This window comes from Polypterus senegalus, chromosome 3, assembly GCF_016835505.1.
Source record: "Polypterus senegalus isolate Bchr_013 chromosome 3, ASM1683550v1, whole genome shotgun sequence".
NCBI classification, from domain to species: Eukaryota; Metazoa; Chordata; class Cladistia; order Polypteriformes; family Polypteridae; genus Polypterus; species Polypterus senegalus.
In genome coordinates, this window is record NC_053156.1 from 261,097,572 (window position 1) to 261,125,011 (window position 27,440).

The 27,440-nt window shown below is 37.6% G+C and overlaps 2 protein-coding genes across 2 annotated transcripts in view; one reads left to right on the forward strand and one right to left on the reverse strand.

Moving 5' to 3' along the window:
- The window catches only part of pla2g7 (phospholipase A2, group VII (platelet-activating factor acetylhydrolase, plasma)), a 52,660-nt gene extending 33,399 nt beyond the window's left edge, over positions 1-19,261 (forward strand). The window contains exons 6-11 of the mRNA XM_039748997.1: positions 100-265; positions 2,969-3,082; positions 5,170-5,261; positions 6,634-6,804; positions 9,535-9,683; positions 18,968-19,261. Coding sequence (XP_039604931.1) covers positions 100-265; positions 2,969-3,082; positions 5,170-5,261; positions 6,634-6,804; positions 9,535-9,683; positions 18,968-19,098 — 823 coding nt within the window. The 3' untranslated portion in view covers positions 19,099-19,261. The remainder of the gene's footprint in view (positions 1-99; positions 266-2,968; positions 3,083-5,169; positions 5,262-6,633; positions 6,805-9,534; positions 9,684-18,967) is intronic.
- Positions 19,262-23,816: 4,555 nt separating this feature from the next.
- LOC120526093 (tudor domain-containing 6-like) overlaps positions 23,817-27,440 on the reverse strand; it is a 40,783-nt gene continuing 37,159 nt past the window's right edge. Inside the window, exon 8 of the mRNA XM_039748996.1 lies at positions 23,817-24,054. Coding sequence (XP_039604930.1) covers positions 23,888-24,054 — 167 coding nt within the window. The 3' untranslated portion in view covers positions 23,817-23,887. The remainder of the gene's footprint in view (positions 24,055-27,440) is intronic.

Consider the following 27,440-nt stretch of genomic DNA (forward strand, 5'->3'; position numbering starts at 1 on the left):
CCTTTTTTGTATGTTATCCTGTGCTCATAATTTGTAGAAAATTTCTGCATTGCCATGTTACTCTTACAAATGAGTTATATGTTTTGTTTTCATTTTTAGAGATGAATCTGCTTCAGCCACATACTATTATAAAGAAAAAACAACAAAGCACAAACAGGTTGTAGTTCCAAACTCAAGTCATGTTTCAACAGATCTCGAAGTGAATTGGCTCTATTACAGATCTTTGAAACAAGGAGAACCTGAATTTCCACTTAGAAACAATCAGGTAATAAATACTATTCTACATATATGGTGTTAATACTAATTTATATTTTGTTCTGCATTGCTGACAAAAATGTACACACAGTAATCAGCACATCATTTGACTGTTTTGGCAAATGTTTGCATTTGTGAAATGTTATCACATACCGTGTCTACAGTATAAAATGTAACCCCCCCTGGACGTTTTCATGTTTTACTGTTTTAAAACATTAAATCATAATGGATTCAATTACACTTTTTGACACTGATCATGGGAAAACACTGAATTGGCCTAAAATTCTTACAATTGTTGAACATTAAATAATGGACTTTACTATGACTCACCTAAATGACTGCACAGCCATTTGGTTTTAGAAGTCATACTGTTAGTTAAATGGAGATTACCTGTGTGCAGGCAAGGTGTTTCAGGTGTCACACAAAGGAACATTCAAGACAACTCCATGTCAAGACTACTGGAAAATCCCGGATTATCTCTTGGAGTACAGTTAAGGTAGTCATTAAACACAGAAAGAATATGGCACAGCTTTAAATCATCTGAGGCAATCCTCAAAAACCGAGTGACTGTGCTGAGAGGGCACAAGTGACAGAGGCCAACAAGAGACACTTGAAAACACTGAAGGAGTTACAAGTTGCAGTGACTGGAGAGACTGGGCAGACAGCTCTTGCTCTGGTGCTTCACCAGTTTTATGAGTGAATGTCTAAGACAAAGACACAGTTGGGGGAAAAAATCTCATATGATATTTTGGCTACAGTTTGCCAGAAAGCAGAGGTGATAATGTCCAGGCATTATTTATAGCCGAGGACTGAGCCTTTAGCCTTCAACTCCAGCAACCACATTTTAAACCCCAGCGCATTGCTGTTATGTGTGGAGTTATCCTGAATGGGTTTTTGTTTAGATAGTCATGTTTTCCTCGCATAATCCAGAAACATAATAAGTAAAAGTGCCAAAGATTTGATGACTTTTTTAACTTTGAAGAAAACATCCATCCATCCATTATTCAACCCGCTGAATCCGAACACAGGGTCACGGGGGTCTGCTGGAGCCAATCCCAGCCAACACAGGGCACAAGGCAGGAACTAATCCTGGGCAGGGTGCCAACCCACCACAGGACACACACAAACACACCCACACACCAAGCACACACACGGGCCAATTTAGAATCGCCAGTCCACCTAACCTGCATGTCTTTAGACTGTGGGAGGAAACCCACGCAGACACGGGGAGAACATGCAAACTCCACGCAGGGAGGACCCGGGAAGCGAACCCAGGTCTCCTAACTGCGAGGCAGCAGCGCTACCACTGCGCCACCGTGCTGCCCTTGAAGAAAACATTTAGTTTCAAATTGTTTTTGTAGATGAAGTAACAGTGTCCAAGTCAATAAACTCTTTTTTAATGTATTCTCAGTTTTCGTTACAGTGAAATTGTTTTTTTATATTTGGTTAATATTTGTCCAAATCGGTACCATTAACCACCATGCCCATCCCTGGCTAAACAAAGAAGTCAAAACTCCGTTTTCTCTTCAACCCCTCCAACAACCAACACAACTCCAAAGCATGATTATGTTTAAGAGAGCATTAGAAACCCTAGACAAAACATGCATAAGCCCAGTATTACAATACCTACCACCTGAAGACAAGAGCTGCTAATAATATACTTTGATTATTAAAATGGATAATTCTTGTACTTGGCCACAGTTATAAAATAACTATTTTTGTGCAATGTAGAAGCCTGGAGTCCTCTTTTGCTGTACTGGTAAAGAACAATATAGGCCATAAGCATACTTGGTCACGGGAAATAAAGTTTAAGTTCAAATTCAGAATCTTCCAGTCTTCTATAGTCTTTAAAGGTAAAATAGTGATTATACAAGACATAAGACACAAATAAATGTTTTCTTATGCAATATTTAAGTTTCATTAAATAAAGAGGTAAAGTAATTAAGTAAATTAACAATGAGTAACTTTTGTGCATACTTGTTTAACATGGAATGACAGTTGGACTAAATAGAGTGTCATTGTCCTCCTCATTAAATACCACAACCACAAACAAATTTCTTGCTCAGCAATACAGAAGAAGCTTTTCACTTTACCAAGGACAGCCAGAATGGCAGCATGTGCCTGTCGTGCCTAAGTCTCATGTTGTTGTTTTCTTCTTGTTGACACAGTGATATGCATAAGTTGTAAACTGTGTAGTCTTTATTTAACGTTTTGTGAGTGGGGCTAATTTGTATTGTTTCCTTATGTGTGCTTTATATGAGTTTAGATAGTACTTTATTTGTAGCAAGGGGAAACTTGCACTTATACAGAATCTCAATAAATCTTCTAACTTTGCACTTTCATAGAATAAATATTTTAACAAACAATAACAACAGCTATAGCCCTAAATTATACACACACACACACAAAAGAACAACTGACTTGGGTAAAGACAAAAAGAGCAGTCAGAGTTTTTGGCATATTGCTGAAGGTATGAAGGATCACCAGCAGCATTTCTTCACACATTCGTTGCCTTGCAGGCAATCGCTTTTCAGCTCTTGGCTTCCTTACTTGTTTCTCTACAGGTTTCAAATTAGGTGATCTTCAAATTATAGTAGCATCTTTATTACAAAATAAAATATTTTTAAGGGAAGTATAAAATAATAGTGTGCAAATATAGCTATAAATTACAAAAACATGTTCCTTCAAAATGTTTTCTGTTTTTATATTATAGGTGCAGCAGAGAGCACATGAATGTATAAAAGCTTTACATCTACTCGCTGACATCAACAACGGAAGCATTGTGTTAAATGCCCTAAAGCTACATTTTGATTGGACCAAATTAAAGGTAATGCAGAATATATTAAGTTAAATAAAATTTACTGAAATCTATTCAAAGCTATTCTATTAAAGCTAAAAAAGAGAATCATGTTAAATAATTAGCCAAATCCTTGCACAGTTGATTATTTTTTGTCTTGGATGATTTTTATTTTATGGGTGAATTTGTAAAATCATTTGCCTACAAAATGAGAAGTAGTGTATTTGGTATAGCTGTATACTTTTAAATGCATTCATTTCCAAACTTACTGACAACCTTGATAATAAAGAAGAAAGTTAAATGTATAAAATAAGGACTACTGAGCTCAATTTTACTGGTATTAAAAATACTGTTTAATATACAAGGGGTAGTCAATAATTTATCTACCCGAGTATCATTTATTCATATTACAAATCTGAACCTGTCACTGGAAAACAATACAGTCATGGCATGACACACAATTTCATATCAAGTACTCGGATAGAGAGGATGGCAAACACCTCTACCTGTGTGCCCACGGAGAATCTGATTGATTTGGGAGCATTGCTCCATCATTGAATTTCTTGAAGGAAGATGATTCGAGAGTTGATTGAAGATGCCCCCCACACAGGATTATGGAAGACTGTCATGTTATGGTTTATGTTATAGCCCATGAATTTTGCATTTCAGTTAACTCCACTTCCACAATCATCCATACTGATTTGATGATGTCAAATGTCAGTTCCCAATGAGTTCGCCAAATGCTGACACCAAATTAGAAAGTATGTTGTCAGGAATTCAGTCACGAGAACGTCAACCTTCTTAGAGAAAATTCCACAGATTTGTGAGTTTATTTAAAAAAAAAATGTATTTGAAAATAAATAGTTCCTGGCAGCAAGAAATGTTTTGTGTAGCAATCAACTAAAAAAAATCATGTCAGCATTGTTTTGGGATAAAAAGGTTTTTTGCTGTGTAAATTCATACCACACTAGTCAAACACCACTGGAGAAACCTGTGCTTCCACAATGAAAAGTCATTATGACAGAAACCACATGGGAAACTGTCAACGTGTTGGCATGTTTGCTGCTTAACACAGTACAGTCGTATTAATGGGGACTTGTGCTTTGTGCTTAAGAGCATTTAAACAATAGATGAACTCTATTTTGGTATTAACAAATGGAGCAGTTCATTTCATTGCCAGTGTGGACAAGCCAAATAGCCTCTTCATTTGAAGCTTTCGATTTTTATCTGATATGTTAGTAGTGCCAATATTTAGTTACTTCCCATATCATACAGACCTAGACGCATAATTGTGGATATGTGATAGGCATGACATGGAATCGTATACGCTGGTTAGAAAATGAATCGGTGCTTGGACCTCTGTAGTCATGCACATTGTGATCTGAGAATGAAGGCAAAGCCAATAAAGTTCCTTTACTTGGACTGTGCAGGACGCTGTATATAAAAAAAGCAATTAATCTCATCATTCCATCTCCTCTTACAACTTTGTGACACAAGTTAAATGATCACAACTCACATCTGATTGGTCATATCATTGCTCTCTCAAAGCATGCACAAAAATATTTCTGAAGTAATTCGAGAATTAAATAAAAATGTCAATAATGAAAGTGTGTGTGTTTTGACTTTTGTGCAGTCATGCACTGAAATTCTCCTGCCTTGAATACAAAGTATTTCCAGACATGACTTCTGCTGTTTTTCTGATGCAATTCCGTAGCCTCCCCACTGTGAGCCATTATTTCTAGTTTTAACTCCTGTATTGTTGTGCCTTTTGAAGCAATTAGTGTACTTGCAGTCACATGAGCGTGGTGATAACTTCCACTTGGTATTACCAATACTTAAAGCAGCTTGAACATAGGAAAGGTGCTATATAAATAAAATGTAATATTGTTATTACTCAAAAAAAGCTAGAACTGTTATGTTGCCATAATTGTCCGGAAGGTATACCTATGAAAACTGCTTTGTCAAAACTGGCCTGTTGATCACATTTTATGTATGTTTATAATACTCTGTCTTTCCCGACTGCTGTCCACTGCAATTTAGCCACATATTCGCATGCACTATAGAAAGAAAATAGTGAGTTTTTTGCCAAGTTTAACAACCCACATTTTATGTTTCAGGGTTCTATTGATATCTGCAGAACAGCAATCATGGGACATTCATTTGGAGGGGCTACAGTCATTCAATCTCTCAGCAAGGAGCCAGTGTTTAAGTATGTTTCATAATACCAAAGAAAATAATGGCAGACTATAAGCACAGTTTTAAATGTAGTAGAATCGGTACAGTCTGTAAAAATAATTGGACTGGAAGAAGTGAAGAATGTTATGAGAGGGGCATCTAGTCGTTTTGGAAAAAGGAGAATAAGAACTCTGTTAGTATGGGCTGCCTTGAGCTTCCTATTACTTGATTTATGCTGTCTGTGGAGGGAAACGGAAAAATTGAGTAAAGCTATTCATTGATTTCTTTGATTTGTCATCTGAAGTCTACAGTTTGTTATAGGAGACCTAAGCCTGGTTGACATTTACAACCTCCTAGACAAGACAGGATCAATTGATGCTGACATTGTAAGAAGATTAACAAAGATGATCATTTCCTGTTCTGTCTCTTTATACTTTGAGTAGAGATCTGAAGGTCTCCAATGTGCTTTTCTCAACAGAACTACTTAGTAATGTTTTCAATTTATGCTTGTTTTTTGTGAAAATACTTCCTAGTATATGTTAAATTTATATTCTCAGCCTTCTATAGTCTTGTGTTCTTGTTGAAGAATTCATTTCAGTGTAACAATTAATAGCCAATGTACGTACTCCATTCCTATTTTAACATAATGTCACCTTCAAATTTTGGTTTATGTATATTGAAAATATACAGCTCCTTTGACTTTGCTTCTTTGCTCATATCATGCAGTAGGAAGACTAGTCCACAAGTAGTTCTCTTAATTTTGTGCATAGTTGTTTTAGTGTCCTTGTAATGTGGAGATGAAAACTGCTCATAGTGTACCAACTATAACTTTTCAAGTGTGTTACAGTTTATGCATAACTTACGTTCACTTATAATCTACAGTAACCATTTCCTAATACCTTTTGGTCACTGTCCACTAGTTGTTTACTGATGCTCTTAGTTTTCTATCAACTGCAAATTTACCCAACTTGTTAGCAGCGTTTTTATCTAAACTGTTTATATAATTTTAAAAATTACACAACCTCTGCACTGGATCCCTTTATATGACACATTTTTGTAACCTGCACTAGTAGGAGAATAGAGTTTGATAAGTTAGGTTTGGCTGAAGAGTTTCCTTCCTTATACAGTAACCTCTTTTCTGTATTTAAGCCAGTTGCAAACCGACCTGTGTACCACTTCCTGCTGCTTGTACAGTTATTAGTTCTGTTTTCATGGATGTTTATACAAAACTATAACATCTTTTGCTTACTTTTCCAACCATGTGACCTTCTTTTATTAAGCAAGGATGTTTAGGGAAAATGTCCCAATCTTGAGCTTTTCCTGTCACAGTCTTAAATATAACACTACACATTTCTTAAAATAAATTTGTTATAAAAGAAAAATGTGTGTTTCATTCTGTTTTACAGATGTGGTATTGCTTTAGACTCATGGATGTTCCCCCTGGATGATGATGTGTACACTAAAGTTAATCAGCCCATTCTTTTCATTAACTCTGAAAAATTTCAGTGGATTGGAAATATCTTAAAAATGAAAAAGCTGGATTCAGAACGCATAGACCGAAAAATGATTACAATCAAGTAAGATTTTACATAATGTGTTAGCAATGCTTTTGTTATCAATTTGGATTTTCCCAATTAACAGAGATATTTTACGAAATATTTTAAAATGTAAATAACATTACAATAAATATAATGTATTAATATGCACAACTAGACCTAGAGAAATTATTACATCTTTATTCCATGTTTTGTCTTCAATGTAAAGACAATTTTAACCTCTTTGGTGTTAACCCTGAGCGTGATGTGGTTTAGAATTCTATGGAATTAGGGTTTAGCCTGAGCAGACTCTGAGTGGCACGGAATGATATGCTTTATAGTTTTAAGCCCAAATAACTCTTGGGACAGTATTATGCTGCCATCTAGTGAATGAAATAACATAATGCTGCAAAAAAAATGAACTCTATCCTTTCTTCCACTTTATGGTAACACTATGGTTTTACTTGTCAGTATTCATGAGTGGGGCGGTGCCCCCAACAATAAAACAACAGCAAGCTGAAAATGAACTGAAACTGAACCATTGCTTGAACCGAGCGATAGTGATGACGGTGTGATATTTGGTCATCAGACATTGATGCATAAGATACTGTACAACTGAACTGCTTTAATGTGCCCTGTGAATTCTGCCATGTGAAGCTGTACCATTGTGTGACAAAAAAGCAAAATAATTATGATTAACTACAAGGACAAGCAAGATGTCAGTATTCATGTCAGGGGAGATATGGAAATCACTAAACCTTGTACTGTTGTAGCTTGCAAGGAGCATATTTCACTCTTGCCGGTCACGCACTGACACGCAAACAACAGAAAAAATATTAAGAGTGCAAAGAGAGGCGATACTGCTGTCCTGATTACAGTGCCGGGCTGTGCTTTGGTGACTGTTTTAAAACATCACACAAAAGGATGTGCAATCAATCTGTATCAGTACAGCAGGGGACACCAGACATACCTTTTCTACTGTATTTATGTTAATGTTTTGGTATTTACATGTTTCTGTTGTGCAATATTTTTTTCTTGTTTGAAGAAAAAAAAAAAAAAGTGTTTTTTTTTTTTTCCACTATTTTTCCTCGGGAAACCTAACACTAAGGGATGGGTTGTGGTTACTATAGGACTATTGGTGCATTAACTACATACATTTCCCATTTAAGAAGACTGAAATGTTTCCTTTGCTTAAACATGTGTAAGTTATTAGTCATTTTCTTTGCTGTGACAATTCTCTTTGAGCTAAGATGCATCCAGTATTTTAATGAATTCCATTGACATTATGGAGGTTGCTGTGGTCCTTAAGGGCCCACATCACTGGTGGTCTCCTTTTGTGGTGTCTCAACAACATCAGCCTTATCATGAAGGCTTTAAAACACCTTTTTTCAGAAGGCTAAAGAATGTCAGTATTTTTCTCTAAATCCCCACTCACTTGTATAGAGGCACTGCGGAGGATACACTGGCTCCCTGCTTCACAGTCTTATATTTCAATTGCATATTATATAAATATAATACAAGACAAACTTCTCTTAGACATTTACATGTGCCACAGTGGGTAGTAGCCCCCATTTATGTAACATGACAGCCAAACTTTCTGTTCAACATTTCTGAAGGGAATAAGATGGCACTTTGTACATTCTTACGCATTTGTTCTGCAAGAGGAGGGGAAAAAACACTAAATCCATGTGTAGAAAGCTTATACAAATGCACATAAAGCAGTGCAAACCTGTATTTGAATTAAAGAGGTTTTCACTAAGTGTTGCATAAACTTGGGAAAACAAGATCAGTTTTAATGCATTATGTTTGTTAACTTTTTCCAATTTATATTATATTATCAAAGTAGAAACATTTAAATGGTTTTAGTAAATAATTTCTAGAAAATACTGTGAATTTGCAATTAAAGCACATATAATTGTCGACCACCTTTTTGTTAAAAAAATAGATACACAGATACTACTGTGTTTGTCCCAAGAGAAAAAAAATAGCTTTTTACAGAAGCTCAATAAAGTAATGCTTAAATATTACAATAAACAACCCAGCCAAGTCCACTTGGCTAAAGATAAAAAGAGCAGTCACAGTAAGGCATTATAAAGGTGAGTTGCCATTGGTATCAAAGAGTCCCAATAGTATTTCTTGGCACACTTCTGCTAAATAATTCTTTGGTTGAAAATATTCTAGATCTCTGCCCCAAGGATAATGTAAAAGCAGCACAATCAAATAGCATACTTTACCACGTCAGTATCTGTTACAAATGGAGTATTACTAACTCCTGGCACAAAATAAAAATTAATTTTGTGCTTGGGCAAAAATGCTGTTCACTTTCCTAACAGAAGGATTTCAAAAATAATTTATACAAAATGAAAACCCACAATTCAACATTTGGATATGCCTAGAAATTAATAGAAAGATTAAAAATAGTTTGTTGAATGTTCAATATGTCATTATTGTATTTATTTTCATTTTTTGTTGCATTCAAGGATAGTAAAGTTTTACCTAAACTGGCATTGTGGCAAAGAGCAAAATGCCACATGTTAATTAGGCCAAGTTAACAATTGGCAGGCTAAACCGCACACTCCTTGGTTTTTTGTGAAAAGTAAAGATGCCTTTATTTATACAGGATATTATTACATTTTGAAAAGGTTAATGTAATCATTGTAATGTTACTAGATAAATTGACATGTAGATATATAAAGTTAAATGGTTTTCTTGATTTGTGCCTCCACTGTATGCTTCTACCTAAAACAATGTTTTGCATTCTTTCTTTGACAGGGGAACAGTGCATCAGAGTTTCCCCGACTTTACATTCTTAACAGGCAATTGGATTGGAAAGCTTTTCAAATTAAAGGGAAACATCGACCCCATCATAGCCATGAATCTCTGCAATAGAGCATCACTTGCGTTTCTTCAAAGGCACTTGGGTAAGAGACACTAAAGGCTGTTAACATTCCTGTGTTTAATTTGTAGCATTTCCAGTCTTAAGTTTAACACAGCATCTTTAGTGACACTGTTTTCATCTTATACAACAAATATTTACCTTGCTTTTCACAATTATACAGTATCACAATATAAAAAGGTCTAAAATCTTATTTTAGCTTTAGTTTCCTCCAAAAATATATTGGTAGGAATTTAAACAAAGCAGAAGCACCGTAAAAACTATATCCTTGTCTGTATTTTTAAAGAGAGAAAAGAGAGGAACAAGATACAGTCATGGCCGAAATTATTGGCACCCCTGGAATTTTCCCAGAAAATGCACCATTTCTCCGAGAAAATTGTTGCAATTACAAATGTTTTGGTATACACATTTATTTCCTTTATGTGCATTGAAACAACACAAAAAAACAGAGAAAAAAAGCCAAATCTGGCATCATGTCACACAAAACTCCAAAAATGGGCCGGACAAAATTATTGGCACCTTTTCAAAATTGTGAGTAAATCGTTTTATTTGAAGCATATGATGCTCGTTTGAACTCAACTGTGGTGAGAAACAGGTGCTAGTAATATAGCAATCACACCTGAAGCCAGTTAAAATGGAGAAAAGTTGACTCAACCTTTCTGTTGTGTGTCTAAGTGTGCCACACTAAGCATGGAGAACAGATAGAAGAGCAGAGAATTGTGTGAGGACTTGAGAACAAAAATTGTGGAAATATATCAACAATCTCAAGGCTTCAAGTCCATCTCAAAAGATCATGTTCCTTTGTCCACTGTGCGCAACATAATCAAGAAGTTCACAACACATGGCACTGTAGCTAATCTCCCTGGACGTGGACGGAAGAGAAAAATTGATAAAAGACTGAATGGTGGATAAACCGCCCCAATCAACTTCAAAACATATTCAAGCTGTTCTGCAGACTCGGTGCAACAGTGTCAGCTCGAACTATCCGTCGACATCTGAACGAAATGAAATGCTATGGCAGGAGAGCCAGGAGGACCCCACTGCTGACACAGAATCCTAAAAAAGATTATTAATTTGTAGCATTTCCAGTCTTAAGTTTAACTCAGCTGTTAAATAATTGTTTAACAACAAGACTGGAGTTTGCCAAAATGTACTTGAGGAAGCCAAAATCCTTCTGGGCGAACATCTTGTGGACAGATGAGACCAAGGTAGAGCTTTTTGGTAAAGCTCATCATTCTACTGTTTACAGAAAACAGAATGTGGCCTATGAAGAAAAGAACACAGCACCTACAGTCAAACATGGTGGAGATTCTAAGATGTTTTGGGGATGTTTTGCAGCCTCTGGCACTGGATACCTTGACTGTGTGCAAGCATCATGAAATCTGAAGACTACCAAAAGATATTGGGGTGCAAAGTAGAGCCCAGTGTCAGAAAGCTGGGTAGGCGTCGGAGGTCATGGGTGTTCCAGCAGGACAATGACCCCAAACATACCTCTAAAAGCACCCAGAAATGTATGAAGACAAAGCGCTGGAGAGTTTTGAAGTGGCCAGCAATGAGTCCGGATCTAAATCAGATTGAACACTTATGGAGAGATCTCAAAATTGCTGTTGGGAGAAGGTGCCCTTCAAATCTGAGAGACCTTGAGTAGTTTGCAAAAGAAGAGCGGTCGGAAATTCCAGCTGTGAGGTGTAACAAGCTTGTAGATGGTTATAGGAAGCGCTTGATTATTTTTTCCAAAGGGCGTGCAACCAAATATTAAGTTGAGGGTACCAATAATTTTGCCCAGCCCGGTTTTTAAATTTTGTGTGAAATGATGTCAGATTTGGCTTTTTCTCTGTTTTTTTGTGTTGTTCCAATGCACATAAAGGAATTAAATGTGTGTATACCAAACCATTTGTAATTGCAACAATTTTCTGGGAGAAATGGTGCATTTTCTGGGAAAAGTCCAGGGAGTGCCAATAATTTCGGCCATGAATGTATGTGCAACATAGAAAACAGAGTAAAGTCCATTCTTGTAAATGTTAAAATTATTTTGCAATTTTTTGCCTGCCAGATAGCTGAGATGTAATTTGAAATATAAGCATGTTTCCATTTCTCAATTGGTATGGCTCTGCTTGTTCTTTCCGTGATCTGTTTCCCTGCCACACTGCAAATCCAGCCCACATTCCTTCTTTGTTCTCAAGAATAAAATAACCTGATAATCTAATTTTTACTTTTCACCTGCAATAAACAAAAGAAACTTCTTACAAAATCTCTGTGAAATCTGGATCTTTGATTTATCTTTTGTGTATTTCCATCTTAATAAATTCCAAAGCCCCTCACTTGAACAAAAAAATTTACAAAAAAAAATAGGCAAGCAAATGGGTCCACAATACTAAGGCAATGACTTTGGTGTTTCCAGCAGCCTTTCTGGGCAGATGACACATCTCCTAATGCTTATTACTGCTGCCTGGCCCCCTCCTAAGGTGTTTGGAGTGAGTGGTTATCAAAAGGTTGGCAAAAGAGGTTTCTCTTGTGGCCAATTTGAGCATGTGCACAAAAGCCTTTTATTTTTTTTTTATACTGAAGAAAATTAGGACCTTGGTGTCCATCTATTAGCTACATTTACAGTGCTTTCTCTGACCTGATACCAAATATCATAATATGGACCAGAATCACAAGTCCTTGTTTACACGCATCATGTGAAGAGGCAACCAAATTCTTTCTGACCTTATTTCTGTACTGGGTGTTTACCAAGCAAATCTGCTACTGACCCAAGTCTACAGCTATATCAGCAATTCGTACCCGTCTAGCCCTCAGCAGTAAAGGCAAGTTTCAGCACAAACAATGGCAAATTTTATCACATAAATAGGGGTAATAAAATCGGAAAGTTGAGAAAGTGGAAATGAGAGGGAGCAGACACATCATGAGGATCTGCCAGGATTGCTGCTCAGGAATGATGAAGGGGTGGTGTGTGCCATTCGACCCTCATTTGTCTCCCAGTGATCAACTTGTATGTTACGACTTGTATATTCTACAAACTCTGTACCGCTTCAGTATTATTATTGAACTACTGAGATAATTATTAATATTGTTGTACAAATTGTTCTTTGCTGCAAAATTACTTCCACTTCCCTAAATCTTAGTTTTTGAAAAGGGTTTATTAAGTTTGGAAGAACTAGATGCAAATACTTAACAGATTTGAATGTTACATTACAGAGTTCATCTCTAAACTAATCCATTTTTTAGAAGTTTCTGCAGGTTGAATGTGCTTTTAAGAAGACAAATTATTTAATCTCTCTTAAAAAGTAACTGTGATGCCTTCTTAGTCTCAAATTTATCAGTGACCTTTCCAGAATAGATCATGAATAGGCAACGTCCCCAAACAAAGGCACTTTACAGAAAAGACAGACAGGTTCTACAATATACAATAATCTCTTAATAACAAAAGAAATTGAACAACTCATCTTTAAATGGTGACATCATTATTATCAACACAAACAGAAGGCCAATAAGATTTTAGTTCAAAAATCCACAAGCAGAAAGTTCACAATGCAACTGGAGATATAAATCATTGACCATAAAAAAATATAACTTGCACAATTAAGGAGTACTATAAGTCCTTATATCTCCCTCAGTTTAAAAAAGATGAGACACAGTCTAAGGGGTTTTTTTTTTTTTTTTGGACACAAAACAAATATCATAGCTGCATACTCTTAATGTAGGGGAAATGGACAAAACTCAAGACACTCTCAGATCTACTGGACGTGATAAATTCACCCCAAAGTGGGAAAGCATCAGACCCTTTTGGCTACCCAGTGGACATATAGCTAGAAGGACTGAGAAAGTGCTCCCTTCTGTAATATCACACAACCAAACCCATTAATTAAAGGGAGACCTCTTTGCTTTGAACCTTTGATGTCAGATTTTTGTGGCCGAGAATATTACATTAAACAAACACATCAGAGATGCTGTTACCTTTGGATGCAGAAAAACCTTTGATAGTCAAATGGGACTACCTATTCACCACATTGCAAATTTGAGTTTGGTCCAAATATACAGTATCTGTATGGATAAAAGTACTTTATAGCAGTCCAGACACCCCAGTTCATATTAACAATATAAACTCAAAACTATCTCAAATAGAAAAAGGTACATGACAAATGTGCCCTCTGTCACCACTGCTGTTTGCAATTGCTGTTGAGCCATTGGCCATTCACCTTTTAAAATACATGAGCGATAAAGGCAATTATCAGAGGAGGATTCGAAATAGAAATTTCACTATATTCAAAAGATATGGTACTGTATATATCAGACCCAAAAAACATTCCAAGTCACGTCAAGAGGACTGGAGGTGCATATGAGAGTAAGAATACCAGATAAGTATGTAAGGATTGTCCAGGATATGTATGAGGAGGTAAGGAATTGGATTAAAAGCAGTGTTGGGGTAACAAAGTAGGTCTGCACCAGGGATCATCTTTAAGTCCTTACCTCTGTAGGAATTTTGATTAATAATCACTAAAAGAGCCACCCAGGAACATGCCATAACAATGTGGGATTAATCCAATAATTCGGCAAGGCTCCTACTTGATCTACCTTACCATTCTTTGTGGTAGGAGGTGAGACTCCTCCTTTTAGACTTGTATCAAAGTAACTGAGGCACATTTGTTTTAAGAAACAGAATAATACAATTTATTGATAAACATAAAATATAACTAAATATATATATATATATATATATATATATATATATATATATATATATATATATATATATATATTAACATAAGACTGAACATAGACAGACAAACATATAATGTATATGCTGGCTGTTTCCTGGTATTTAGAGTTCTACTTTACCCTTGGCACAGATAAATACATTTACAATACATGTCTTTATGGATGATGTCTCATGTTTTGTGGATTTGTTGCTCCAGGTTTAAGTAAAGAGAGTCTTCTTGCATTGGAGTGCACTGTCTTTGCTGCATGACCTTTGTCAGTGTTGTGCTGCTGCCTCCTCAGCTTGCTTTCTGCTGTTAGGCCATTAGCTGTGCTGTCTGCGACTTTCAGACAAACATTGCTTTTGTAACTGGAAGTAATGTCTTCTAATCAGTGGCTCCTTCTGTTCATCTAAGTTGTCATTCCTTGAATTATATGTCTTTGTCCTTGTTTGAGTACAAGGGGTCTAGGTCTGCAGAGTGGTCTGGGGATAGAGGTCAGATCACCTCTAATTTACACCTTTGTTATCGGATGAAGTGCAAGCAGATCCTGTTACAAGCTGGAGTTCAGTCACTTAGTTTGGAATGCAAGTGGGGGTGTTGTGCTGCTGGGCGCCTGAACCCCTGTTAATTCTGTTTTTTTAACTGGATGAGTACTACAAAGGCATTTTGGCCTACATTAGTGCTGGGTGGTATGACCAAAATTCTATATCAAGGTATTTTTCAAAATTATACCGGTTTCACAGTATTCAACGGTATCTTTTTTTCCCATGCATGAGTGGATATTAACCACATTTTCCACTGCAATTACTGCAGTAGAGTGGCGAAGAATAACCTATTCCACTGTCATGAGAATTGTACATTGTACAATTGACAACATATTTTCAACCAGCCAAAGAGGCATTTACACTTAGTAAAATATTCAGAGGTGCTTGTCAAAAGTCGTATTGCACAGGCAGCGATCACTGCACAGAATCCATTCACTTCATGATATTCCTGCTCTCTGAAAATTTAGAATGCTAAGATATATACTTGATATCATTTTCAGGATGAAATGCATTAAAGCAGGTATTAAACATGCACAGTATTGAGGCGGTAGTGCTCTCCCTCAGAGTAGAGAACTTTATGACTGGTGTGACAAGGCTCCAAAAAACTGGATGTATGAATGGGTATCGTATAGGTTTAACTTAAATATTGTGTAAATGTTGGGTTTGTGATCTGGTGGTCAGAGACACAAACACAAAATTCAATAGATGTTCTTCTGAGTGGGCTTTCTTTATTGCATGCGTGCTGTCTCTGTCAAACGTACCAAACCCCCAGTTCCTATCCTTCCTTTTTCTTTCTCCACATAACCAATTACCACACGATAAACGTCTTTGTGAAAACTTAGACCACAGAATGTTCAGAACTTTAAAAAAATCATTGTTATACATGTTTAAGTAAGCCATCCATTCAGGATTGCGCCCATCCCAGTAAGCATTGTGTGTAAGGCAGGAGCAAATTCTGAGCGCCAGCACATCGCAGGGTGAATACGAACAACACATACACTAGCAGGGTCAATATAATGTAACAAAACCCAACATCCTACATGACTTTGAAAGAAACCTGAAGCACACCGAGTAAAACCACCAGAAAAACCTGCAAATTCAAAGTAGGGATCACCCGGGGCCCACTTGCTGTGAGGAAGCAGTGCAACCTGCACGCCACCGTGCCCCCACGATTAATACATGCTTTAATGCATTTCATCATGAAAATTATATAAAGCATTTATCTTAGCATTCTAAATGTTCACATAGCAGGAATATCATGAAATTATAATGTATTCTGTGTGCTGCATGCGCCTCCTTTTAGTGTGGAGGAAGTCAGTTTAAGAAGCACGTAGCAATTAACATGGCTCAGGGAACACTTAACACAAAGCATTTAATGTGCTACATAACTTATGACGGGGTTTGAGAAAATCTAGTAAATTAAATATTCATTTTAAGGTGAAGTTTAATTTACGATGTTCTACTTTAATGACAAATTACGAGAATAACGTCAACATGTCGACTTCAATCTCAACATAAATGTCGACTTTATTCTTGTCATAAGCATCGAGATTGAAGTGGAAATGTCTAGAATAAAGTCAACGTGTCATCGTACTATTACACAGTACCCAGGTACATAAAACAAGGCTTGCAGTATTATCCAGTAGTATAGAAAACGTATTCACACATTTGAACGTAATGGTCCACATCCGACCTTTTAAAACCAAAGTATCTCCAGGCAACGGATGTGACTCCTTTTTTCGGCAAAAGTTCTTCTGTGTCATCATGTTCAACTTTATCATCTGCTACGGCTTCAGTTTCAGAATGTTCTCTGTCCATTTTCATTGCGCAATACCTCTACTAAAGCATGTACTCCGTTGCATGTGTGTTTAGAGGTGTAGCAGTGAAAAAGTTCCCCCCCTTAAACAGTTTCCCACTGCACTACGTTCCGAACGTTGTTCAGGCAATTTAAACCGGTGTTGCAGGATAAGAAAAATCCATATCATAACAAAAATAAAAAACGGTTTTCGGTATTGAACCGGTATACCGCCCAGCACTAGCCTACACCACTTTGATCTGGTTATGGATGTGTTGAGTCATTGGATAAAAGACCAATCCCCAGGTGCATGCCTTTTGCTTAAGACACTGTGTTATGTAGCATAAAAAAAGAGGAAGTTGGAAGAATGGAGATCTTTGGATGATACAGGGTTAAAGATAAGTAGAAACAAGGTACAATATGAGGTTTAATGATGATCAGGATTCAGAAGTTAGCCTCCAAGGAGAGTTATTGAAAAGAGTGAATAAATTTAAATATCTGGGACCAGTGTTAGCTCAAGATGAAAAACTAAATGCCTTGCATAACTGAATAACCTTTATGGCACAATAACAATTCAATACACTTATTCTCACTACAGTCTTTGGATTTAATAATTGTCACATGGGAAAAGGCTGACTCGCATAAATAAGTAGAGCCGAATAATGCAGTCAAGGAGCTTTTGAATTCAGCCGAGTGAAAAATGACGGCTGTCTGATTAACTGTGATTCTAGTTCCCTCTCCTTTCTCTTTCTCAGATTGCTTTTTGGAAGGACGTCAGTTTCGTAGTTTTTATGAACAGTTCGAAAGTGCCTTTCCACATTTTCCTTCTTTAGAATAGCAATGATAGATTGACAGATCAGACAAACGTACTTCGATTGTGACAGCTCAGCTCACAACCTCCCTAAATTTTTTTTTTTTTTTTTTAAAATCCCTTCTTTTGTCGATATAAATTGGAAAGCTAACTAGATCACAGCCGGGGTTTTGCGTTTGATCGTGCGTGTGGGATGACCAGTGTGTTAGGATAAAAGACTGGCCACCCTGTATGTCAATCAAGTGGCAAATGCCATAGGGAGGATATATGATATGACTAACGTTTAAAAAAAAAAAACAAATTTTTTTGAATGCAACGCGATCTACCTGCACTACCTTTGCAATCTACCAGTCGATTGCGATCGATGCATTGGGCAACCCTGGTGTAAATGGGAAAAACTGGAAGAAGGTATCAGAAGTATTGTGTGATCAAAGAATTAGGGTGAAGATTAAAGGTAGGGTTTTTAAGGCAGTGGTAAGACCAGAAATGATGTATGGACCTGAGACATGGGCAATAAAGGGAAGTTGGATATGTCAGAAATGAGAATATTGAGATGGTTACATGGAGTTACAAAAAAAAAAATAAGAATGGGAGTGACATCTGTGAAAGTACAGGAAAGTAGGTTGAAGTGGTATGTACATGTGAGGAGGAGAAACAATGAATATGTTGTCAAAAGAGTAATGGGAAGGGAAAGTGAGGGATGCCAAAGCAGAGAAGAGCTGAAGGAAAGGGGCTTGACTGGCAAGGAGATGCAGGACTGAGTTGTTTGGAGAAGGATGGTGAACATCAACTCCACATAGAAGTGGAAAGAGATGAAGTAGTAGTAAAATCTAAGAATACAGCAACATTAGATATGCCCAAAACTCCTGTCACCGACAGAAAGGTGGTACTGAATTACATACTGTAATTGAAATGGCATTTGTTACTCTTAGTGGAATAGCCAGTTTACGTTATAATGTTTCACCACTTTGTAATGAACATAGCATTTTTTAAAATGATTTCAGCAAGATTAGATGAAGAAAAAAATCCTTGGAACCCTTCTCCAATAGGTTTCTCCCTCATTGTATGGAGTTTCATTTCAATCCACAATATTCTGCTGAGCTTCAACTTTATCTTATGCTGTTGCAATGGAGATGATTAATTGCCAAGCCTGAGCTGCCCTAATCCTTGGTGGCACTGTAATGGGCTGAAATAAGTCCAGTAGGAGTGTGACATGTAACCAATACCAGCCTGCAGAGAGGGCAAAACAATGTGCCTACCCAGAATCCAGATGTCTTACGCAAAAACCCTCTCTAATTGGGAGTTCCAGCATTTAACAAAAATATTTCAAGAGTGAGAAGTACCACACATGTTAACCCGTTTCTCACCAAAAGAAATGCAGGACACTTAATGTAGCCATAGAGTTTACAATGCTAAAATCTTAAGTCAACCATTTTGTTTCTCTTTTTTTGTTCCCAGATCTTCACAATGACTTTGACCAGTGGGATTCACTTATTGATGGGAAAGATGAAAACCTTATTCCAGGCACCAATATTCAGCTTCCTCCAGAGCACAATACAACAGCACAAGACAGCAGTGTCAACAAATGATCACAAGCTTGAAACACAATCTTTCAGATAGACAAGCAGTACAATTGTGATTTTTTTTAAACAATGTTTTTAAAATGTGAAATCTTTTGTGTAAATAAGATGGAATCTAAATTTGTCAATCACAAAAAACTAAATACATACAGAAAACATTTTGGTCCAGCAATTATCCAGTGACATGATGGAAAGTCAGACTAACGCTATAGGTCTGAATTTTAATATACTGTACATGTATAAAAATAAGGCATAGATCCAAAAACTGCTGGTTACTTTCTGCATTAAGTTAAATTGGTATTGTTATTTTGCTCAGCAACATAATGTATCAAAGTGTGACAAGAAACCAAGCAGAGTTTAGTATTTGTTGCTGTTTGCTACTTAAGCATAATATGCAATTCTAAATACATAAATGTGTACTGAAGTAGAATTGTAACAATACATCCAAAAATAGCACACTAAAAAAGAAAAGATTAGACTCAAACCTGCAGTCCATCTGTACACTCCATTTAAAAAGAGAGCCTTCTGTTTCATACTACACAGTTATGAACCTCAAATGATAGCTGATTTCATTTTTAATCCTTTAGGATTAGTCAAACCATAATAATTAACTGGTTTGACGTGGGTTTCCTCCCACAGTCCGAAGACATGCAGGTTAGCTGTATTGGTGATTTTTAATTGTCCCCAGTGTGCTTGGTGTGTGTGCCCTGCGGTGGGCTGGCACCCTGCCCGGAGTTTGTTTCCTACCTTGTGCCCTGTGTTGGCAGAGATTGGCTCCAGCAGACCCCCCTGTGACCCTGTAGTTAAGATATAGTGGGTTGGATACTGATATTTTATAAATGCTTGGAATTGTACAGCAAAGGCAATGAAAATATTGTAAACAAAGATACAGAAGATTGAAGTATTATTTAATGGGAGTCTTGAAAAATGAAAAACTATGCAATTAGGGCAAAAACAAGTCTTTAAAATCCATTGCAGACAAGTTTTAGCTGTCTACATTTTATAAGGTGTGTGCTTAAGAATTAAAAACCAGGTAAAGTCAGTGATGTGAAGAGCAGCTTCTTGAAAATTTACTGGAGTGTAAATAACCATTGCCAAACTTATATGCAGCAACAGTTGCTTCTTTGAACTCACTGCAGATGTTTATTAATGCTACCACAAACCTGAACACTCAGGATGAACTGCTAAAGGTTCTGCTTTCCACAGGCCTGGCAGTAACTTCATTTGAAGTGGTGTCCAGTATACCGTGTTGAATCCAGTCCATTTGTGGAATGGAACTGTGGAAATATTCTGCTCAGTGTCACCTTGGAGACATGTTGAAAAACAATACCACCACAATTTTACACTTTGCATGTATTAAAGAAAAAGCATAGAAACCCATACTTAAGCTATATGGGAACACCCAAGGCAAGGCGACTGCCAGTAAGTCAGTGCTCTGGCTGTGGTAGTGTAGAAGGATAGCTATGTGTGTTGCTCCAGCAGTTACGTGGTCTTAAGATGGCAGGTTATGAATACACTCTCTGCACCTTTAACTTTGTTTTGAACCAGTTAACAAATCTGCATTGAGCCAAGAGTTCTGCCCCACCCAGTCCAATGACATGCAGGTTAGGTGTATTGGTGATTTTTAATTGTCCCTTGTGTGCCCTGCAGTGGGCTGGCACCCTGCCCAGAGTTTGATTCCTACCTTGTGCCCTGTGTTGGCTGAGATTGGCTCCCCACTCTTTCTCGAAGTCTCTGCACAAGAACTATCTGCATACTACACCCCAGTGCTTTCTCATGGATTTAATTCAGCACTAAACGTAAACAGTGCAACACAGTCCTTAAATATACAAAATGAAAATTTCATAAGCAGACTGTTCATACAAGTGCATTAAATACAGACCACAGTGATGCATTGATCATTAATCTTTATTGGCAACCAGGTGCTTGATTAGGAGTACGTTACCTGTAGACACTAAGCAGTGTCTTAACACAAACTACATACATGTTGTACTTTTACCTATTATGTCTTCAGGTGGGAAACAAAGAAACAAACCAAGAAAAGATGAAGAGGGGAAAACAGGTTACAGAGGACGATAAAGGAACAGATGAGAAAAGGATGGCTAAGTAGGAGTCAACATTCAGAATAAGCTCAGCTCCTTTTTTGTGCTGGAAACGCTGTGGGGGAAAAAAAACTCAAAATGAACGTGGCTTTAAAAAGAATGCGACACAATCTTATATCTTGATGGTTCACTACAGGTTCTGTGCTTCTGTCCTCAGTCCTATCAAACCGGAGGCCTACAGTATGATACTAAATCATTCAGAGGAACCAGAGAAGCCTGCATTTCATATTATTCATCCTTGTTTGATTAACTATGCAATAAGTTTCAAGAGCAGTGTTAACAAAATTTGCCAAAGCGTGTTGCAGCCAGTTTAATGGGTTCGCTGGTGACCCCCAGTACCACATGTTGTTCTGGCTTTGCAAACCAACACCACAGAACTTTAACAGCCGTCTGCCCACATGTAAAGCATGATGCAGATTGGTACAAAGTGCGCCAAGTGGGTGACTGAGCAGCAAAGCTGTCAGTATACAAAGTGCACCATCAGCATCAGTTTTATATAGGAAAACGAGAACCTGTGAGATGACACACATTGAGACAGAGCTGTTGCAAAACTGAATGCAGACTTTGCATGTATGCAAATACAAGAACAGATTTATTTCCATGTGCACACATCTGCCATCACATCATGCAAGTGACTCAATATGTGCAATTGTGTGTTTACATGTAATTAATCCATGTGATAGCATTTCAATAGAGCTGTACTCAAATCATATTTTTTCTCCTAAAAAGGCACCTCATTTACAATCAGGTACCACATGACATCAGACCTATTCTCACAAAGACAGACCACCATTTTTTCTAGCATTGGCATTCATTGCAGGGGCCTGCTGTATGTGAAAACTTCTCGCTTACCTATGGCAGGTCAAAAAATGCTGGCTGCATACTTCACATTCCACAGTGCCATTTCAAGCAGTTTATATTCAGATTTGTACCTAACAGTAATAGCTGGAGCACCAACACACAGTGAAACAACATCAGCAATTGCAAGTGTGACTTCTGTCAATCATTTGTAAGTTGTCTGCTGAAGACGGACAGTGAGTCACATCTGGGAAATGTTGCTTGTTGTGGATAGCAACTCTTTGTTAAAAAAAAACTATATATATATTCTGAATAGAATTTCAGAGTTGCAACATGGACATCGGAAAGGCGGCAATTGGTACAAAGAGAATGGGAGCAGGACAGGCATATTGATTAAGCTTTAAAACACAATACCAATTGGTGTCGGCTGTGACACTTCCAGTGTTAGATTTTCTCTCTGTTGCAGTCCCACCCCACCCCCCCAAGATAGGATAAGCTGATTGCATCACACAACCAAACACTAAAAAATGATTACCATGAGATATGAGACTTATTCTTGAGCACAGCTGACCCCGCATTTCTCCGATTTCTCTGTGTGAAAATGCATTCTCTATAACTGAGCTGGCCATCGAAAATGACAATGCAGCCAGATACAGGACAATATTATTTTAGCAAGGCATAGTGGTTAACACTGCTACATCACAGGTCAGGTCACATTTTTGGCCACAATTATTGGTTCAGAATAGTTGTCAGACCCTTCTCTAGCCATCAGGAACATTAAAGACTTCTGAACTTGAGGCCAAGTGAATTCAGTTAGGCACAAACTAATGTGTTCAAAAGTCAGTCACAGGCACAACCTATTAACTCCCCTCCCACACACCTGTTGGACTCAACTGAGTCCTCGGAGTCCTTCTGTAATCAGCCAGTTGCTACAAACTGTTTACTGGACAAGAGCAGCTGTATGCATGGAATTCATTTTGCCTGTGTGTGCAAGTTGATGAGAGATGGGACCTTTATTAGTGGATTATGTAAAACAACTGTCTCCTCACACTGGCACTCTGTGTACCCTTCTCTTCTGCACAGTGTGTTTCTACTGCAGACAAGAATGACTAAAAAGGAACAAGAGTATCAAGAAGGGGTCCAGCAGAGTGTAGATTGTGTGCTAGTGGGCTAGCTTGGCAGGCTGACTGAAATGAAACTAACATGAGACACCCCAAGAGATAAAGAAAGCAAAGCCAACAACAATGGACAACAATGATCTGTCTTTAATAAGATCACAAATAGGAACTCAAAGCATAATTTTGAATTAACCATTCAGGGCAAAGAAAGCTACCAAAAGCGAGAGGGGCTCTGCACTGCACATGTCACCTCTCATTATGAAACATATGTTTTATCATTGAGTTCTTTACATTTCAAAAACAGCTTTTATTCCCATTTCTTTGAGGAGTGCCCACAAATTTCGTAATTGTCAAACCATGAAATCAAAGCTTCATGGAAAGGGTCAAGGTTTATCTCAAGCCCTTAAAACATACTACACAAAACAGATGTCAAATAAATTTCTCTAAAAAGTGTAACAAGATTATTTTAAATAATTTCACAACTGGTTTCAAAATAAATTCAAAAAGAACATACATTACACTAGAAAAATATCCATAAATTAATAAACTTTTTTTTTTTAACAATTATTACATTAATAGTTCTTAGAACTTTACATTTCCAAACTTTGATGGATTGGAGAAGGGGACTATATGAGTAAGCCATGAACAAACATACAAATGCTTGCTAAACATTAAAAAAATGCTTGATCAAGAACAAAGTACATGCATACATCTTCAAAAGGAGGAAAAAAAAACAACTTTTACAGATATTTAGTCTGAAGTACCTTCCGGGTGACTTGATTAGATGTTTTCAGAACCAAAGTCAGCAGCTGCACAAATAATCTGCATCAAGTCGGGACTCGGTGATGTCACTTCTGGTATCACTTCCAGTGCCTGATCTTCACAAGGGGCCTGTTCATCCACATTGACATCTGACAGTGTTGCCGCTATCTCCTCTGAAGCACATTCTGTGAAAGCACAAAATTTCAGATTTTAATTGAGCAATGCAAGTTGAATACAAGTAACAGCAGAATGGAGCCAGAGTACTGGATAATTATTTGAACATTTCATACTTGGGCCAGTTTTATGATAGTGTGGGTGTCTGTTTAAAAACTATTCTAAAATGCATTTTCCTAGCAGTCGTGACTGTTGGGTACTCGCTCATGTCACGAGTTAGGCAAGATGACAAGATAGTAAGAATTTCATAATTTTCTTTACATGTGACAAAACTACTGAATTTGTCTAAAAGCATTTACATCCCCCAATAACATGCCATTTTTTTTTGGTTATATAGCTCCTTTTATAGCTTCCAATGGTTTGATGCATAGCTGCCGATTTAGACTACACTTAATGAAACGGTTCAATTTAGCTCATGAGCTACAAAGCAGTGACTACTCCTGCTTCCTCACAATACCAGCATTCTGGGCGTAGACCTTTGTTAACATCCATTTGAAGATTCGCTCTTCTGCAAGATTGTCATTTGCATGTTGAAACAAAAGGTATGTTAGCAACATACAAAGGCACACTGATGTGCATCTTCAGCTATTGGAGTACAAGTGGCCACCAACTGCATGTCTGGTGCCAAATGCGGGTCCTTCATACAAGTACAGTCAACCTCCTAATGAAAGTGATGGTGTTGTCCATCATATGTCAAATGTTTGCTCAAGGTCAGGTTGCGGAGAGAACTTTCTTAATTGAATATCTGGCTCAGTATTAAGTGGGGTTCTGTATTTTGTCTTCAGTGTGATTCGTGCAGAGAACCTATCTTCACAGAGGTAAGTTGTTGTAAATAGCATTAGAAAAAACTTCATTTATTTTTTTTTTTCTTAGTATACTGCCCTACCCGACACAGTAGTGAAGTCAATGAGTGGGGTAGAGGCTTCTGTGTGAAAACAGATTTAAAGCACTGTTGCAAGAAAGATCAACAAGACTATCGTGCTCTCTGTCTCTTAACCAGCCACAGCCTTGTCACTGTGTCAAACCTGCTGCACACAGACGACAAGAAAATATTCAGCACCTGGCTCTCCACACTTGAGGTGCTCATTACGTCAGTAACCACAGTGATTGGGAACTCCATCTTCTCCTTTGTTCTTATTGAGGGGAAACAAATCAAAGATATTCATGAGAGTCACAGTTTAACAGTTCAGTTTGCCTGGCCCACATTTCAAGTTTCCAATGGTTGATTTAATTTGGTCTTGGAATTGAAAAAAGTCACTTTTCTTGAGAGAGAGAGAGAGAGAGAGAGAGAGATTGATACTTGACTAAAAATATCAGCCAAATATGCTAAACAGACACTCCAAATCACTGAAGCAATTTGTAGATTCAAAAGTTGAGTTGAATAAATAAAGTTTACCTCGTCCTGTAACTAAAGACACAGGAGCTCCTTGCCTTGCAAAATTTCAGTGTGTAACAGAAGCTACTGGGAATCACTGCCCAGATCACACATCGTCAAAAATACTGAAAGCATGACAGCAGAGGACACTCCTCAATACAGCCGACTGCTCAAATAGCCTTGTTTAAAACATTCTTCAGTTTATCTTTGCTGCTAATGGCCCTCCAGGTTTATAGGTTAAGCAACAAGCCTGCTGCGTCTGCCGCGCTTCACACAAGCTCCATCAATACACTTTACCCTACGCATTTAGACCAGTCATTTCCTTGCCATCAGAAGACTCCACACTTATCACTTCCTTTCCAGCTGTTCAGAAAATGTTTTTTCTCCCCCCCCCCCCGTCTTCAATTCTCCATTTAACCATATTGTTCTACAAGGAGACTCTCCGAGCACCACATCCATTCTCCATTTCTTTGACAACAAGTCACGTTCTCTGCAGCTTTCTAATCTTAGCAATACATTTTACATGTAGTATGGCTAGTTGCTGGACTCTAATAATCTGTCTGCCTTGTAGTTCTTAGCTTCAAAAAATTCCAACAGGTTGGTCACATGATCAGAATGTTGAGTCTTGACTTCAAGGCCTCATCTGCTGAAACTAATGTGCCCATTCTTGAGGCCTCTGTGTGTGTGAATCCAAAAGCTAAATATTCTTTACCTTTCAATTTTCTTTTACCATTTCTTTTTTGCTTCACCTATGGATTTGTCTGTTTTGGTTTATGTTTGGCTGTTGAAACCCAACAATCTAATATCTGGTTATTCCTCAGACATCCACCCCAGGCACTGTATCTGGCTAGTTGAACTAAACATACCTACACATCAGGCGCACACAGCATATTGGGTAGTGGACTAAAGCTGAAACAGCTAAGGTTCCTACTGGTCACAAGTGACATTTTAAGCACAAATGAGCCTAAAACAATACAGCACCATTTAAAATAGTGATCCCCCACTATATCGCAGTTCAGCTAACGTGCCCTGGCTATATCGTGGATTTATTATTATTACTACTTCTTCTAGAGGGTACCAGCCCCTGCTCAATTCTCTTACTCACGCCTGGGTTTGGTTTACCAGATAAACAATTTAAAGAGAGACTTATTTTCATGGCAATTGTTACATATGCATTATTTTCATTTTTAAATTAAAACTTTTGTAAAAACAATATTTGTCCTTTATTTCCTGCCCTGGGCATGGTTAAATCTCCTTCTCGTAGGATTTATAATGCTGTTTGCATTGTGAAATGGGGGTCTGAACGCATGCTAAAGAGATGCGCTGATCATCTGCTGGCCTGCTGCGTGTTCTGCTTGTCGTCATTTTAAGAGCTGGGAGTTTAGATGTCCGTGAACTTGTTTTAAATCGTTTGTAATTAGGGCATGACGTGCAAAAGTCACCGTTTCATGGGTTTTGCTTCCTAAGGCTGCAATGTCTAGTCTGTCGTCAAAATGTCTCTCCGAGATGATCTGGTTTCGATTGCTGCGTTTAAACCCCATGGAGGTGCACTACGCTCCTGCCACTTCACGTCTCTCACACTCACGTTGTGAAAGGGGGGAACCGAACACATACCAAGGAGAAGCAGACGGATCAGCTTCTAACTTTGTGCTGCTTCTGCCAAAGTGCATGTTCTGCTTGTCGCTCTGCACGTCGATCATTTAAAAGCCTGTACAGCAGCTGTCATTCTGTCTCATTGCCTTCTCTCACGGGACGTCAAATTGTTTTCTGAGAAGATCACGTCTCATCTCCCTTCCAAGATTTTTTTTTTATAATAAAGAGATGTTACTCATATCCTTAGCCCAACATCCACATATATGTACAAAGTGTGTTTAAATAAGTTTACATGTGTTTAAAGCATGTGGAAGGGGTATTTTAAGGCTTAAACTATTAAAAAAAAATATATATATATTTATATGGTCTTTCTATATCGCAGATTAGAGGAGCGTCCGTATCCTCTAGGCAAACGGCCTCTGTGCAAAC